Source organism: Anopheles moucheti, chromosome 3 (genome assembly GCF_943734755.1).
Source record: "Anopheles moucheti chromosome 3, idAnoMoucSN_F20_07, whole genome shotgun sequence".
Taxonomy (NCBI): Eukaryota; Metazoa; Arthropoda; class Insecta; order Diptera; family Culicidae; genus Anopheles; species Anopheles moucheti.
In genome coordinates, this window is record NC_069141.1 from 33,635,086 (window position 1) to 33,652,242 (window position 17,157).

Consider the following 17,157-nt stretch of genomic DNA (forward strand, 5'->3'; position numbering starts at 1 on the left):
AAACAGTTTGCTCTTTGTAGAGATCGTACAAAGGAGACAGTAGACTCGTAACAAAGCCCTGTTCATTGGTCTTATTCGTTTTCTGTTGCATGAAACGAATCCGTTGGTCGTACGGTTTCGATCACGACGCCAGTGTTAAATTGGTCCCGAAACCGTCCCGACTCTCACTAACGAATAATCGTAATTTCAAACATCGAACAATGTGCTTTCATTTCCGCCATTGTTTCCCTCGCTCCTGCTGTTTAGGTGCACCCCCTCATTTTGGTAAATGTCCTCATCATCATCCACCTTAAGCCAAGCACCAAATGTCATTGGAAACATTTCGTCTCTGAGCCGCAACAGAGAGAAACCAACGCGCAAAGGAAAGCCGGAAAAAAACGGTTCTCCCTTTACCGCACATGATGACACATTGCAGGCTGCCATTGAAAATTGAAAGAAATGAGAATTTAATGCTACAACCAGCGAAAGCTATTCGCTTTGCCCCTTTTGCTGTGTTCCCCAACCGTCCCCGGTAAGTGGGACTGTGTTTCCGATTCATCGTATTCGTACTACACGCTGCACCTGAATGGACCTGAATCCGTATGCCCGTGCGCTTATAATCACATTTTTCTTCGATACGCTCGTCCTGAATGTCCTGTGCTGCGGGTGAACGCTGCAAGAGCAACGCCAGGCGCTGTATCCTTCACACAAAGCCAACCGTACCAACCTTGCTGCCAGGATGCCAAATTAACCATAGTACGTAGCAAAGCGGTAGGAAAAGTAAAACAAGCACGATATATCGCCCACACCATCCCACGGCACGGCACGGCATCGGTAAGCTTTGCTAGTGCATTCTACATTCCGATTGCAACCATTTAGCAGCAAGGTGTGCAGCAATAAGAGTGAAAGAGTTTATTAAATTCCACGTGCCTTTGTACGAGTAGCGCGTATCCGACTTTGGCTAATTACTGTACCGGCACGCGGGACGAGAATGTACGATCTGAAATTAGCCGCTAACTAAGTTGTAGTGCCGTAATTACTTTGTAGTGGTAAATTAAGATTGGAAAACATTTTCAAACATTCTTTACATGCTTTTTGTTTTCAGCAAAATATGTACAGTTGCTTTGCTTCACACGCGCACTGTAATGTTCCATGAGTTATGCATTTATTCATGTTCCGTCATTTCACTCTAGATGGCGCTACTAGTTGAGTATAAGCAGTTGGAGTACAGCAACTGTACTGCTTGAGTACAGCAATATTGGAATGTGAAGCTCTTGCCCAAAGCCCAAACCTGGCCAATTCTTAATCGGGAATGCAGTAAACGTACTAGACATTTCAACACGCCGACTAATGCTCCAGTAAACAATAGAGAAAGAAATTAATAAGTTGCCCGAGGTGAAACCAACTTAAAGATAGATAGATCTTTATAGACCAAAACAAAAATTAAACGACACGAATATACACTTGGTATGGTGTTACACCATCCTGAGGTTGATTTTTTATTAGCAGTTGCATCCGTTTACACATTTACAAAAAGAAAAACAAAACACAAAGAACGTAGAACAATCGTGTAGTACAATTCACTTTTCATTGATTGTTCGGTCACACAAAAAGCTAATAATGTCCTTTCTATTTCGGCTGTCAATTAATCGACTTCACTGAGAGAGAAATGATTTGTTTTATCGCTTCGGTTTTGCTTTGCTTTTCTAGCTTTTATCACACTTTGTTCACTTTAAGTGAGCGTTAGCAATTGAACTGTTAAATGAAAGCATGCCATTTGAATTGTTTTGAGGAAATGAAAACATGCTGTAAAGCTAGCTTGCATTAAAATCTGTCTGATGGGGTCTTGTGTTATTATGATTGTGTGCTACGTACATACATGAATACTGGTGCAAGTATGTGCGCAGGAAAAACGACCATCACTGTTTACAGTGTGTGGAAATGGTATGGGAGCAAACGAATTTTTCCTATTTTTACTTTACAGGACCCACAGGTCCACGGAGGAGCCTTCAAACGGGATGAAAGGGAATGTGCTTTGGGGAGGATCACGCACACCGATCAGCTACTACCGCTACACGGTTCACGTATAATTGGCTATTCGGTTTCTACACAGCCTATGATCTATGCTGTACACTAGCAAATGGGGGACTATAAGGACTTGCGTTTCGCAAACATGCCCGTCAAAAGGTGTATGTTCTCTCCTTGATTTATACTTTCAAACAACAACAGCAACAACAACATCAACAACAAATAAAAGGCAAGGACAACACGATCCCGCACAGGAGAAAAGGACACAACTTACATACACACACACACACACACACACACACTCATGCACGATTCCATTGCTTGAAAGGGTAAGTGCTCGGTATGGTTAGGAATTTGGAGTTTTGTGCAGAAGAGTATGTTCCAGTGCAGCCTAAAGTTTACTAACAGCTAGATTGCTTTTTAACTAGTCTTTTTTCCCCTACTGCTGTTTTTTTTTTGTTCTGTTACTTGCTTACAACTATTTCGGCTAATCACATCCTACGTTTGTTTCTCGTGCTATTTTTCTATTCACTATTGATGGCTACGGAATTACGTTCGTTGGTGCATTGTTACGAATGTACATGTTCATGTGGGTATTTTCGTGATATTTAACTGTAATGTGTTCGTTTGTCTGACACGCTCACTTCTGATCCTGTTTCTTCTCTTATTCTCCGCAGCTTCTCTTGCTTGATACGATCAATTTTTCTAGAAAAAAGGCACATCTTGGATATAGTTACGGTTCGTTAAAAGCGTCATCGCTGCGATTTCGTTTTAAAACCATGTCCGCTACTTTATGTTTCCATGTTTTTTCCGTTCATCCGTTCTGTTTTGTAAAGACACCGAAAAATGTATCATCCTTCGCCATTCGTTTCGTTTTTGTTTGGCAAATAGTAATTGTATGTGGGGTTTGTGTTTCTTTTTATACCATGGTTTAAAAAATAGTTATGTCTTTTGAATGCTTTTTACTATTACGGCGGGACCAATCTTATGTTGGGTTTGTGTAAGATACAATTAAAATTCATTCCGTTTGTCGATTTTTGTATAAAAATCGCCCATGAGCGAGAAATAAACGGGGATGGAACCGAACGTTGCCTTTGCATTCACGAATTCTTCCTAAAACGGTTCACCGCCCCTATTATCATTCAAATCCTGGTTCGCACTACGCGCGAATTCGGTGGCAACGTTTGTGTTTTAGTAACTGCCTGTAAAGGGGTAGATTAAATATAATATCGTTTGCTTTAAATTCTCTCGGTATTTTCCTCCTTATTGCGAGGAACAATAAGTCGATTCGATTGCTTCGTTGGCGTTAGTTTAACAAATACTTCTCCATCTGGTCCGGTCCGGTAAAAAAAGCTTCCTGATTGCATCGTCTTGATGTTCGTCATTTGGTTCCGATTGAGTTGGAATCGTTGCTATCCTTAGCTTACTTATGTTTCATCGCATTTTCGCGACTCGTCAGAATGTTATACGCACAGCCCAAGGCCCACGATATTTCGTGGCCGTCAATCTTTTTGTACAACTAAAACAATACGAAATGTCATGAATTATCAATTAGCGGTAAGCCGGCATGATATTTTCTGCATGATCTCAACAGTACTTACCTTCAGCGGTGTTTTTGCCTTCAATCCATAGCCTTCCTCAAGCAGTGTGGAGATAAACACCAGGTCCACACACATAAACGGTTGATCTGCGTTTGCTTCGGCGCATACTTCTCGAGATTTGGTAACGAACTCGCCAACCGTCGTCTCACCACCCTGCATTGGATCTGAAATATACCGAACAAAAAGTAAGATTACGGTTCGTAGACAATAAATCATCTCCGCCGTTTGTTACGTACCAACTAGCCCCGTCTCAATGGCACGATCGAAGAAGTAGCTAAAGGCAGATATTTCATGCTGCTTCAATGTCACCGGCTTTGGTTTCAGCGTTGGCAGCAGTTTCTGCTTCACGATCGACGCGCACAGCTCATAATCGACGACCGGATTTTCGGCCGTTGCCTTCGGATTGTCCTTGCCGCTGATGTAGTATTGTCCCGTACCGTACCGGAACAGCTTGTCGTGTATGATGGGATTAACGCATTCGCTGGTCAGTTTCGTTTGATTCTCTGCTGCCCGGTGCGTGAACACCGCATGTCGTATCGCGTGCAGTCCTGCCCCGAGATAGCTATTGGTGAACACCTCAACGTACGAGGTGAACGTGGGCACCCGGTGCATGTAGTCCTTGTACAGCGGTGTCTGCGATACGTCTTTGGGAGCAAACGTAACCTGAGTGCTTCCACCACCGAGATCCAGCGCAGCTACTGTATTGCGGCCATTCAATTTTCCTAACAAGAAATTCACCGTAAACCAGGAGAAGATACCCTCATCCGTACCATCCATTATTTCCACCGCTAGTTCGTTCACCAGAAAGCCGGACGATTTAAACAACTCGCGACAGGCGGCCAGAAGGGCTTCCGCTTGCGCTGGCTTCAGTAAGCGTAATCCAGCGGTCGCCTTCAATACTAGCGGAGTATCCGCGAGCTTATCCTGGGGTACAACCTTTTTGGCAAGATCTAGCAATTTCCCGATACTGGCCGCACCTTCTGCCGGACGATCGGCAAACGCGGACAGACCCGGCTTCGATTGCTCGAACAGTTCATAGTCCAGCACTAAGCGCCCATCGAGGTAGCCATGGTGAAATTCAAACGCTAGCACCCGACTCCCGGTCGAACCGGCATCTATCACGACGGCATAGATTTTCTCATGATAACCGAGCTTGCCGGCAATCCCGTCGATGATCGGATGGAACGAATCGGTGTACGCACCGAGCAGGAATATAAGCAGCGAGGCACTGATAACGAGACAGATGAAACTGAAGCGCAGATTGCTGCTGGACGCTCCACCCTTCGAGCTACCTTTGCGCCGTGATCCGGCCGGAGGCTGTGTGCGTTCGGATGAGTCTTGCTGCTGTAGCTACAATGAAAAAAAAACATACAGTAAGTTTACAATCGATAACAACACCATACACAGGGAGGTATTGTAGTTTGCAACCGATCCGGATGAGTGGAGTCAAGGTAAACTACTCCACAGTACAAAACATGCAACTCATTCAATTGAAGACGAAGTTGCCTAATCATCATCATTGCCGCCGCGCCGTCCACCTCACAATCAACGTCATTATCATCGCGAGTGTGTAGACAACACACCCCGAAAAAAAAAGGTCTCTGTTGTGTGTACCTGGAAACTTCGACATCTTCTGGCTGTATTCCTACAGTATTTACCAGTTCATACTCGAATCCCATCTTGATTGCAGAGGAAGAATCGCTAGACGACGAGTGACGACTATCTTATCTAAAATTCAACAAAAATCATAACTCTTGTTCACTTCTTGGCAGTCGCATCGTTTATCTCCAAAACTGCTTTTCCAGATTAAAGAGTGGCCATTCAGTACGATGCAATTCCACTGCCTTCGTGCGTATCAGCCTGTTGCAGCATTGCAAGAGCATCCAACTGGTGGTAGAAATGTCGTAATTACGCGAGCCTACGATGACGTTTTGTTCCTTGTTGCTCCTCACTGTTCGACCAGCTTATAAAATTACGGACCAGCACTAAAACACCGATATGGTACGGAAAACTTGAAGATAATCGAAATGAGTTACACGCACTCGAGCGGAAGAGGTGGTAAAAACTTTCCACCAAAAAGGAAAATACTCTCTCTTGTAAAGAGACACACACGCGCGTACACCAAATTTTGCTTACATTTTCCGACCTTCTTTGACGTTTCTACAGCACGGTCCGCACAAATCTACCGAGCAGTCGCAGATCAATAGAAAAAAAAACAGCACACACACACTCATGCACCTACCAAGTGTCCCTGTCAAAAGGGATATGCGGCGGATCTTACCTTCCGGTTTCGTAGATTTTGGTTCGCTGTAGGCATTTTTGGTGTGTTGTGAAGCGTTCCTTAAGGTACAAGGCACTTGATGGACTGGGAGAACCTCGCAAAAGACTCCCGGCTTGAACAGAAGAAACAAAGTACGGAGCGTCCGTGCCTCACACCGCAACGTAAAAGGCAAAACAAAAGTGCTGGGTTGTGGATTGACCACACGATGTACGGGGTTCGTAAATCGAGACCAAGGTATGCAGAGGAAAGGTGTTGGCTGTCATTGGTTTTCCAATATTTTATTATTATAAAATCTTGGATCAAACTGATGAACAATCTTCATGAAACTACTGCACAAAATGTGTTGTGAGAGACCTCTTTTGATAGAGGATCTTTGATGCGAGGCTCTGTCTTGCAAGACCTATGTTAAATAATCACTCACGCATATTGATGAGCAGATTGAGAGAGGCCCTCGCCCAATTATTACCCAAAACTAGCTGTATCCATTTCATTCTTTCTGACAACTGTTTAGGCTTTCATGATCAAACGTTTGTATTCTCTCAAATATTTAGACGAATTTACTATTTGAGGAAGAATCCATGAATTATTTGATAAACCATTCGTTGAGCTTAACTTTTACTAGACCACGGTACAAGTTTTTTTCACTTCCGTAAACCTTGGTTTCGTGCACACACAGCTTTGTTGTACACACCTTCCACAGCTGTCATCGCAGCTGGCATTAGAAAAAATCACACACACTCAATCGCTCGCTCGTTGACCTACACGCTCAAACTCACACAGATTGGAGACCATTTTTACTGAGCTGCATCTCGTCATTCGTCCGGTAGAACGAATCGATTCAAGTGCACGTATTTGGCGTGATTCAAACATTCAAACCTCCAGCTCCAGTTCCAGCATAACAGTGCGAGCCGTGCGGAAAGCAAGAACCGTATTCCGGCTCTGGTGTGTTCTTAATCGCTCCTGTGCCATCATCAGCTCCAACAGTTCCACGGCAGTTCTCAGACCGCCCTTATCACTTGTACCGTAAGGGTGATTAATCATAAAAGCTTCGAGCATCCGGCCAACGGAGCTCATTCGACGTTTACGTCTTCGCAGTTGCAGAAGGGACAGTCGCGATTCTCGAGTTAAAAAGTTCTGGAAATAGCCGTGCGACGGTAAAAAAGGACCCGCGAAACCCCATACAAGTGCGCGTTCGAGGGTATCAGTGAAAAGCCAAGGAAAATCATGGAAAATCGGAACGAAAACGGGCATGGCAACAGCGGGAAAGAAATCCGCGTCTGGTGCGATGGATGGTAAGTCAGATGGGGAAAATGGTGGAAAAAAGCCTGCTTCGAGTGCGTACAATTGGCTGATGCAATGTGTACTGCGATGAAAAAGGAAATGAAAAGATCAGCTTTGCGCCGGAGATGTGTGATTTCGGTCCCGTCGGTGACCTTTATGGTGTGGGGAAGGAGCGTGTGTTCTTGACTGAGCTAGGATTTAAGTTGGCAGTCCAAAAATAGAACGATTTTTCATAAATTCGTGTACCGCACCCAGCAGGGGCCAGCCATTACCAGCTGGTTGCAGTGATGGTGGTTGGAAATGGTTCAACATTTTAGAGCAAGAAACGCCCTTTTTCTGCGCGCTTTTGCTCACGTGAATTAAATAGAAAACAAGAGCACAACTGGCGATAATTGTTTCTTGATAAACATAAATAAATTTTGCGGAAGCGTAAACTTCCCATTTGTGCGTTAAGTGGTCCTTTTTTTTAAGTTGCAACCATGCTCACCTTGAGAACTATGGTGGTAGTTCCCTCTCTTTTTTGGCAGTTTTATGTTCCGGTTCTGTGCAGTTGCTACCTTTCGCAATAACCCCGCGGAATCTGTTGCAATCGGACACGGAACACGGAACCGAGCGGGCGGTTACGCGATGTGCAATTATCCGTCGTAGGAACGATGTACATCATCAGTACAGCGCTACCTTCTGGCTAACAATTCTGTTTGCCCTTAAGCTTGGCCGAACTGGTTAACATTGCACTGAGAGATGGACTTCCTTTTCGCCAACGGGGCTACTTTGTTGTAGCAGCTTAGCGCGTCTACTAAATGGTGTCTAAATTGGTACTAGCAACTCATTAGTGACTGAATTCAGTTGCTGCTGCCAACAGGGAGTTCTTTGTTAGGAATTGGGTAAGATACAAATTTGCCAACACACCCTTGTCCTCATTGTAAAACCAGATATTCAACGTTTTCAATTCCATTTTAGAAGCTGCCACAGTTTCGGTCTGATTCAAATGCATAAATGAATCTTTGCATTCGAATCTCTGTTCCGAAGGTTTAAGAATCTTTGAGGATTCCCGATTCTGTTGAGAATCGATTCCGGATTTGAATGACTGCTCATTGAAGATTCATGTGCAAGACTTTTTTCATGAGATTCTTTAAGCACTTAACTACTCCCATGTGATTCATCGCTTACGAACAGCTGTGACCGTGTCATGGAGTAGTGCAAATGCGCCGAGGAGCCATACACAGCCAGAACTCGCTGTCGATAAGTCGATAACTCACCATGAAATTAACTTTTGGACTCAATACCTTTGGAACACCTTATGTGTGTATTCGCCTCGTCAAGTTAGAATGGAAATAGTAGCATTGCTTCCTTTTAGCATTGCTTATCCCATCTGTAGGGTGGGCCATGGGGTACATCGAGCACCGCACGATGCACACCTCCAGGTGAATGAACGGTAAACCCCCCTGTTCACAAGACCATCTACCCGGTAAGGTCTTACCGGCGCCACCCAAGTGACATGCGCTGTCGTTCGCGTAAAACCGCCTTTTGACCACGATGACGTTTCAACCCGCTACATCTCTCCCAGCGGTGTTTGTTTCGACAGCAGAACAGGAAGGTCACACCAAAAAAAAAACCGTACAGAGCAGGAAAAAGAGAAAGGGCGAATCAACGGGGAACGGGATGCCACTAATCAAAACATTACACGCGCGATCGTATGATTCAGCCCGTACACCTATCAGCGTCGAGTTCGTGTGTCTGCTCTCTCGGCGTGGTGCTAAAATGCGCAAGTCCCGCGTGTCCCCGCGTGAGAAGAACAATCCGGACCGGATGATAAACTCGATGGAGGGGAAACATAAAGGAAAAGCACGCGCTTACCGTTTGCTTGCCTGCTAGCACGTGTGTGCATTAATCGCATTTTTGTTTTTACTGCATTCCTCTTTTCTCTTTCCCATTCGGTTTTCGTATCTCTTTGCTGTTTTCCTCTGCCGCTGCTAATGATACATGAAACAGAGTAGAAAACAGGTTTTGTTTCTTTTTGTTCAACAAAACATACCCTACACTACCCTGTTTTTTGCACGGTATGACTCAAAAACCTGCATTACTGCCTCCCCATTAAAAGTGTTTGCTGCTTGCCCTTGATTTTCAACGAACCGAGTGGTTGTTTACGGGGAGATGACGACGAGCGTTCGTTGAATGTGTGGTAGTATAAATAGTAGCCAGTTGGTAAAGAATAGTGAAGCGTGGTGTAGTGTTAAGAAGGGAATCTTCCCTTAGTCTTCTTGCGGCAAAAAAAAGGAAACCCGTTCGAGCGGAGGATAACACCGGTGCAAAAACTCTACTCTCTAGGTCAAGGTCGCGGTTTGTGTACGCGGCATAAAGTCACCGATGCATGCGAACTTCCGAGGGACGCCGTTACACATCACTTGGGAGTATGAGATAAACAACTTTATATTGTATAGAATTTGCGAGTTAAAGCACACACAGAGCGCTATTCGCCAGTAAAACGAAAAGATTCGCTTTCTCTAATACACTATTTATAGCCATGATTCTGCACATTGTTCAATTACCTATAATAAGATACTTCAGTCATTGTATTTATAGCAAACAATCAATCGTTTTCCCTCGAAAACGTGTTGTAATGCATTTACTCACATGGAACGCTTTGACATGCAGACAGATAAGATAAACGTGTATCTCCGTATGTGGAATAGGATGATTATTCACCCAAAAGCTATCTCCTTTCCGGCGGTGTCATTTTAATGTTTACTTCCGGAAGAATTCAATGATAGATGTTCGTAAGACCCAAAAAATTAAGAGATACAAGGGGAAGGAATTTGATAAGAGAATTTCTGTAATGCGGTTCACTCCCGAGGGTTGACAGGTTGAAACGAATGGAATATTTCGTTTGTATGGAAATTTTTTTCGATTTAAATTGATTCAATTTTTATTACTCGCCTGTCACACGACGAGACAACGCCGACAAAAGATGTACCATTCATGCGCTGTAAAGATTGCAATTGACCTTCGTGCAGCTGATTGCGCGAAAAGTATACGGTGGCACGAGCCGTGTTTGTTTCGCAATTGTTTGATGTACTCGGCTTGTATGTCACTTGCAGCAGTACAGCAGGATTCACATCATGGTCTGTGGCCGGTCCGTTGGCCATTACTTAATTTCTTCGACATTGCTTCGTTAAGCTGGTCACGTTTAAAGAGATTTTCTAACCACCCGGACACCGTTTGCCAATTAGCGTAATATATCGTCCACGGCTGCGGAAACAGTGACCTTTTCAGTGCAAAAGCATGGTCCTGCTTGCATGCCGCAATGCCCAAAAGGTTTTCCTTTCTTTTCCTTCCTTTTTGGGCACGTGTGTCCAATGGCGATAAGAAATAGAACACTAGATTACTAGCGAGTTCTGTGTGCGTACACACGACGCTGTTGGTACATTATGAAATAAGCTTCTTGGGTAATGTAAACTGATTGCTATTTTCCGTTTATTGATTGTCTATTGATTTTCGCTTTCTTTTTTCTTCTTCCGTTCTACTTTCAGTTACGATATGGTGCACTTTGGACATGCGAATTCTCTACGTCAGGCGAAGGCTCTCGGTCACAAGCTTGTTGTAGGCATCCATAACGATGAGGACATCACGAGGAACAAGGGACCGCCGGTGTTTACGCAGGAGGAGAGGTAAATTAATCACTTGCTTGTATATGGTTTCAACATCTGGTATCTGTCAATCTTCTGTTATGACCTGGACGGGGTAAACTAAATAGACTGTGTCGGTCATTCAATTTGATTCTTACACTCGAACTTATTCATATAGCGGCTCCTTTATTATCCTGCCAACCTTACTCCACTCGGATGCAAATAACGAGGTCTCTAAAGGGTTGTACAGGGTGTATACCTCAAATAGTTAAATAGAATATAGAATAGAATACTTGAATTACTGATATTCGATTTAGTATCCACGTCAACCTAGAATATTTCGCTGTACTATTGATATGACACGCTATAGCATTGTAGAATGTTCAATTAATTATTAGCTAGATCTCCCGTACTGTGTCATTCGATCGCCCAACCCGCCGAGTACTTTATCTAATCCGATCCGTGCGATTACGCAAGTATCACGCCACCGGTAATCGTCATCATGGGTCAGTGCCGGGTGCCAATGACGTGCGCAAATCCTTATCCCCTGCCTCAACTCGCCTTACGTGAAACCGGTTATCAATTGACCGAACGAGTGGAATGGTTCCAAACAGTTCCAAAAAACGACAAAAAGTACCTCCTAGGGAGATTCCCTTTCTAGTACATACGACCTTCTGACGTTACACCTCAAGGCTTTGATAACAAAACGATGGTTGGGGGGGTTGATTTGAGTTGCGGCACGGAAGTTTCCCGATTGGGATTAGTTTGACCCTAAACATGTGTGTTACCGCTGTTCGTAACAGGCATCTAATTTACATGAATTTTAGTACCCAGTCCGCCCCATTTAATGCTCGGTTGGTTTTTTTGTTCAACTTTTTAGCGCGGCGGCCTATGATTTAGTGGATCGAAATTGTCAACCGTGCAAGAAATTGGCATCACAGACGTCTTGATAATACAAAAGCAATGTCTGTAAGCCATGCATCTTAGAGAGAGAGAGCGCGCAATGGACAACTGTGCAAATCAGCTTGCCCCAGCTTAAGATTTCCATTGGTTCAGTCGGTCCCAGGGTTCAACGAAAGACTGCTATGAAAACCGAACTTTGATACACAATCGAACGACTCTTTTTGCCCCGCGCTGTTCCACACAACCTCGCCGTACTAGATTCAGATCGCGAACCTACTGTATATGTACGCCGCCAGTGTTGTCCGGTTGAGATAGGGGGGGGCAAAACAGGGACTACAGGGTGTTCTTATGAGCTGATTGCCGTGCTCACACTTACGCGGTTGTCGTGCGCTTGATAGACTTCGTTTTTTTTTTGTTTCCATCCACACAAGAATGTGTATACGTTGACTACGTTACTTATCAGAGACAATACCGGCAAAGTAGCGCGTAGTAGCAATGGTATCACGGAGCGTCCTCTGCACTGGCACACTGTCTTCTAATTCGCTTTTAACAATAGTAGTGTAGTAAATAATGTGTGAGAATGAAACTAACCGGAATCATGCTAGTTGTCACGATAAGGTGCTACGTATCGTCCGTTTATTTGATTTTGGTTCGGACAACGTGCCGCTCCGCCATGTGACATTCTTGATACGCTAGATAAAATGAAGATCTTGAGATACAGATTTTTTTATCTTACTTGTACAAAAAAGCAGTACTATCCCAATTCTCTTTTTATCTTCTTAACTTATGCTAATAATTATAATCATGATGTTAGTAAAAATGTTTTTTTTTTATATAAAAAATTAATGTTTTTTCTCCTTCTCCTTCATTGCAGATACAAAATGGTGCGTGGTATTAAATGGGTAGATGAAGTGGTCGAAGATGCACCCTACGTGACCACACTGGAAACGCTCGATAAATATGACTGTGACTTCTGCGTACATGGTGGTAAGTTCCGATGTTCAAACCCATTATGAATGAGTGGCAAACGCTGCGCAAGGAACCATTTTTGTCCCAATAGTTACGCGTCTTTTGACCTCACTATCATCAACCCCAATCTCGAGGTGGTGCGATGTTGTCGGTAGCCACGGGGAGCCCGCCTTATCGCCCGGCTTAACTCTTAACGCACGTACAAACACACACACACGAACGTCGTTCCGAAGACAGATCCGGGATCACATCCTTGCAACACATTCGCGGTCTGTCACTTGCTGTGCCTCTGTACCTACTCCTGTACTCCAATCTTCATTGACAAGGGCGCGAAACGAGGCCACCGTCGGGAAGGTACTGCCGAGCGCGAGAGTGGTATGGTGCTGGGGAAAAAGCACTGACCCTACAATCGGAGTTGAGAATTGTTTACTACAGTAGGAAGCATGGTACGAACGCTCGATCGATTGATTGATTGGCAATGGTGTTGAACTGTGAACCTTAGATGTATGCGAAAGCGAATCATTGGTCTAGCGCGAAATTCCAACCGTTCCCTTGTTATTGTTGCTCTCTCGATCTACGAGAGTACGGGTATCGTTTAAAAAAATGAATTGCTAATTATAGTATCATGTTTATTTACTTTCAGATGACATCACCCTAACAGCCGATGGCATCGATACGTACCATTTGGTAAAAAAAGCACAGCGTTATAAGTAAGTTCGAACGAGATATGTTCTAAAATTCCGCTACACGGTTGTACTAAAACTGTTTTCCTGTTTCACTTTGTAGGGAAGTATCGAGGACGGCTGGCGTATCTACAACCGATCTGGTCGGACGAATGTTACTCCTTACCAAGAATCATTTTAAACAAGGTGATCAGGAATATGAGGTTGAGAAAGATGGTAAATATTCATCTCCACATACTCGAGAGTCCGTTTTGTTTTTCGAGATGCATTCCGCCGTGTTTTGTGTGTGTGTGTACTACGTGTGCCTGTATTACTTCCTTCTATCGCTCTGTATTTTAATTTTACAGTAGTTATACGTCGATGGCACTATCTTATTGTATTGCATTGTTGGCTTAAATTTGCTGTTTGGCTACTCGCAATTTACGATGTAACGCAACCGCTCCGGTCTGTGCATTGTTGATATATGTAGAGTGTACATTATTACGTTTTAGTGTAAGTGTTGTAAATCTACTTACATTTGCGATCTATTTATACTTTCTGGCACTGTTTGCAAAGCTCGGCGAATCTACGAGCCTGGTAAATCTTACAATTCCCTGATTTGTTTTTTCCTTTCGATAACGTCTTCTTCTGTGCGGAATTTCACCGACGTCATTGTTTCATTTTCATAATCTATCGCACGCACACCTAATATGCCTGATATCCCTGTAGACTAACCTACTCTAACCACCTGCTATGCATGCTTGAGCTTTACTACTACCCCTTTTCCGTTCAACATCCTTCGCCTTTCTCACGATGTAGACGCATTTGAAGCACTGCTGAAGCGGTATAACGTTGAAAAATTCCAAATCTCAGGCTCGTCGCAGCTCGGCCAGGACCATACGGCCCGCAGCCCGTGGACCGGATGCTCGCAGTTTCTGCCGACGACCCAAAAAATTATCCAGTTTAGCGACGGCAAACCGCCGAAGCCAACGGACAGGATCGTGTACGTTGCCGGTGCTTTTGATCTGTTCCATGTCGGCCATCTCGATTTCCTGGAAAAGGCGAAGAAGCTCGGTGATTACCTTATCGTCGGTCTGCATACCGATCCGGTGGTAAACCAGTACAAGGGTGGCAACTATCCAATCATGAACCTGCACGAGCGCGTACTCAGCGTGCTGGCCTGCAAGTACGTGAACGAGGTAGTGATCGGAGCACCGTACTCCGTGACGATGGACTTGATGGAACATTTCAACGTTAGTGTGGTGTGCCACGGACAGACACACATAGCGTACGACGTGGGTTACGTTGACCCGTACGCAATACCGAAGCAGATGGGAAAGTTTATGTTAATCGATTCAGGTAAGATCAGCAGATGTTTGGGCAGGGTCAACCAACCAACTGACAACTAATACGAATTTTCCACTGTGTGTACCGTTGCAGGTAATACCATTACAACGGAAGATATTGTGGAACGAATCATTCGCCATCGGCTTGAATTCGAGCAGCGCAACAAGAAGAAGGAGAAAAAGGAGATTGAAGTGTACGAAGCGATGCAAAAGGTGAAACTTGCGCAAAAATCCGGTTGACCCATCGTTGACGATGCTCAGTAGGGTGCAGCAGCAGAAAGTTCAAATTGCAAGTCCCCATGTATATTTTAATCCCGTTCGACGGGCGACAAATAGGAGAGGTGTGAGTGTGTGTGGCGGCGGAGGGCTTTAACATAAATTAAAACCCAGAGCGTTCGAACCGCCCGGTAACCCGACGCGAGGCTCTTCACCGTCATGTTGTGTTTATTTTATCCGCCACCAAATGGAGGCATCATTCCTTTTTATTTGTTTGTTTTTAGTTTGTAACGTGAAAGCTACTATGCGTAAGGAGGCTGACACGGGGTGACAAGTAGTGTTCACTCCTTTAAACGAGTAGTTGCAATTTAGCGCAGTTGTATGTACCAAAATTGTACGTCAGTTTGATGGCAGTCAGTTTGTGTTTTGTAACTTAAGTAAACCGCTGTTTTAGTAATTTATCATTTTAACGTCAAAACTACAAACAAATCACATTTCTAGTTTAAAGGAAGATTGTAGCCATCGCTCAAGGTTTCGTTTTGTGAAGCTGCGCATGGCAAGAGCGGGAACAAAGCAAAGGGAAGAAAAAGGTGACACAAAAGCAATAGAATCTCAGTTTTTTCATCACTCAATGTTGTGGTCCGTTGACTACAAGTATGGAAAAACTCGGGTGTTATTTTTTAATTTGTTTCATATTTGTAACACGCATAATCTGGTTCGTTCGTTTGTTTGTGAATATGTGTGTAAGGTTTTGATTTCAATGATCACAACTTAACGCGCTGCGCGCCATTTTGTAATAGTGTGGCGTGTTTAAATGGATGATTAAATTATTAGTTAATACATACGGTTCCGTATACAGGGAACACATCACAAAAAGGCACACTAGAGAAAACAACCGTAAATCCAGACTAATCCTCCCCTTCCCACATTCCCCCTTTTCCCCAACCCAACCGCCTAAGGCGCCTAAGGAGCGATTGTACGCTATAACTACTATTTAATGCAAATACTTATCAATGAACGTCATTTAATCCAGATCGTCGGTTCTAGCTGTGAAAGATTTGTTTTGCAAGTTGCTTCATCACGAATACGGTTAAGCTGTAATATGCAATTAGTGGGTGTTACGACCAGGAAAAAAAGATGGAACAAAAGTTCAGGAGCTCGCTTAAAATCAATCAAAAACCAATTAAAATAATATGTAAATAATACAGCGTCGCACTGAGGATGATTTATCGAGCGATGCGGAAGCGTTATATCGCGGGTATAGGCGCCACGAGCAGAACGTTATTGGAGCCGTACGGTTTGTGTGCAAGCCTCTAGGTGAAAAAGCAAATCTTGTAATTTCCATACTTTTTAACACACTCCAACAAAGCAAACCAAATAATATATCTTCACATTCGAAATAAATTTCTGTGGTACGTTTTGCGATGCTTTGCATGTCCGAAAAAAAAATCTCGTTTAAAGGTTGTTTGGAATCTGCGCAATTATGCGATCGAACCGATACAGCTGTGTGTGTGGTGGAGGGGGAAATTGCATGTGAAATCAGAATGTTCCTGTTGGGTGTGTTGTGTAATAATGCTGATTTCATTCTGATAAACACACATCAACCTAAATGTGTCAAAGTTTGATACGAGCGACGATGATGGCATGAATAATGTGCATTTGCACATGAGGCACGAGCGTATAGTATAATAAAATCATTACAGGTAGAGCCATTTTTGCATGCTTTTGCACACGTAGCGGATGATTTTCCAGTTTGCACACCGGCCGGATGAACAATTTAGTGGATCATTACACGGACGGATTGGTAGGCTGCTGGTGGGTATGTTAGGGCAAGAAGTGTGCTTTCCAAAGACGGCAACGCTTTTGCCCGTTGATAATTTTGTGCTCAGTTGCTCAGTTGCGCCATAAAATGAAAGAAATTCGAATTTTACTGGTTGCGATGAAATTTCTCTTGCTTTACGTCTTTTATGTATAGGTTTGCAACATTATTAAAAATTAGTTTGTCACATCGCCGTCACGTCTAGTCTTAATCAATAGACTGTTCTTACAAAGCGACAATTGCATACTGTTAGGCGCTTTCGTCTAAGATTCATTGCAATTATGGACTTCCGAGGGAAGCACATGAAGAACATATTTTGTACACAGTGATTATTATGAAGTTTAGGCACTCTTAATTGATCATTTATTTAATTTTGCAATAATCGATCCTACGATTCGTGTTCCAGATGGTACTTCAAGTGTAAAGCAATAGGGGGAAAACACAAT

General features: G+C 43.6%; 2 protein-coding genes across 6 annotated transcripts; one reads left to right on the forward strand and one right to left on the reverse strand.

The window, feature by feature from the left end:
- Positions 1-1,438: 1,438 nt before the first annotated feature.
- On the reverse strand, positions 1,439-6,027 carry LOC128303400 (ectonucleoside triphosphate diphosphohydrolase 5). Of its 2 annotated transcripts, none has more exons than XM_053040339.1 (4): positions 5,890-6,027; positions 3,845-4,958; positions 3,609-3,772; positions 1,439-3,526 (listed from the first exon to the last, which is right to left on the reverse strand). In XM_053040339.1, exons 1-4 carry the CDS (start codon positions 5,923-5,925, stop codon positions 3,431-3,433), a joined length of 1,410 nt encoding a protein of 469 aa, XP_052896299.1. In that variant the 5' UTR covers positions 5,926-6,027; the 3' UTR covers positions 1,439-3,430. The 2 variants fall into 2 exon arrangements, with proteins under 2 accessions (XP_052896299.1, XP_052896300.1); XM_053040340.1 differs by lacking the exon at positions 5,890-6,027 and adding an exon at positions 5,267-5,730.
- Positions 6,028-6,683: 656 nt separating this feature from the next.
- On the forward strand, positions 6,684-15,232 carry LOC128300651 (ethanolamine-phosphate cytidylyltransferase). Of its 4 annotated transcripts, none has more exons than XM_053036780.1 (7): positions 6,684-7,181; positions 10,701-10,838; positions 12,574-12,686; positions 13,312-13,378; positions 13,455-13,567; positions 14,162-14,689; positions 14,771-15,232. In XM_053036780.1, the coding sequence occupies exons 1-7, from the start codon at positions 7,114-7,116 to the stop codon at positions 14,914-14,916; spliced, it is 1,173 nt and encodes a 390-aa protein (XP_052892740.1). In that variant the 5' UTR covers positions 6,684-7,113; the 3' UTR covers positions 14,917-15,232. The 4 variants fall into 4 exon arrangements, with proteins under 4 accessions (XP_052892740.1, XP_052892741.1, XP_052892743.1 ...); XM_053036781.1 differs by having other exon boundaries at positions 14,204-14,689; XM_053036783.1 differs by having other exon boundaries at positions 13,455-13,565; positions 14,232-14,689.
- The last annotated feature ends 1,925 nt before the right edge of the window (positions 15,233-17,157 follow it).

What these genes read in the sequence shown, in the direction of transcription:
- LOC128303400 (XM_053040339.1), bottom strand. Translation starts at nt 5,925, where the DNA reads ATGCCTACAGCGAACCAAAATCTACGAAACCGGAAG. An exon ending in AAAATCTACGAAACCGGAAG is followed by an intron (nt 4,959 to 5,889) that starts GTAAGATCCGCC and finishes TTTTCATTGTAG; the next exon opens with CTACAGCAGCAAGACTCATC. An exon ending in CATTGAGACGGGGCTAGTTG is followed by an intron (nt 3,773 to 3,844) that starts GTACGTAACAAA and finishes GGTATATTTCAG; the next exon opens with ATCCAATGCAGGGTGGTGAG.
- LOC128300651 (XM_053036780.1), top strand. Translation starts at nt 7,114, where the DNA reads ATGGAAAATCGGAACGAAAACGGGCATGGCAACAGCGGGAAAGAAATC. An exon ending in CGCGTCTGGTGCGATGGATG is followed by an intron (nt 7,182 to 10,700) that starts GTAAGTCAGATG and finishes TTCTACTTTCAG; the next exon opens with TTACGATATGGTGCACTTTG. An exon ending in GTTTATGTTAATCGATTCAG is followed by an intron (nt 14,690 to 14,770) that starts GTAAGATCAGCA and finishes GTACCGTTGCAG; the next exon opens with GTAATACCATTACAACGGAA.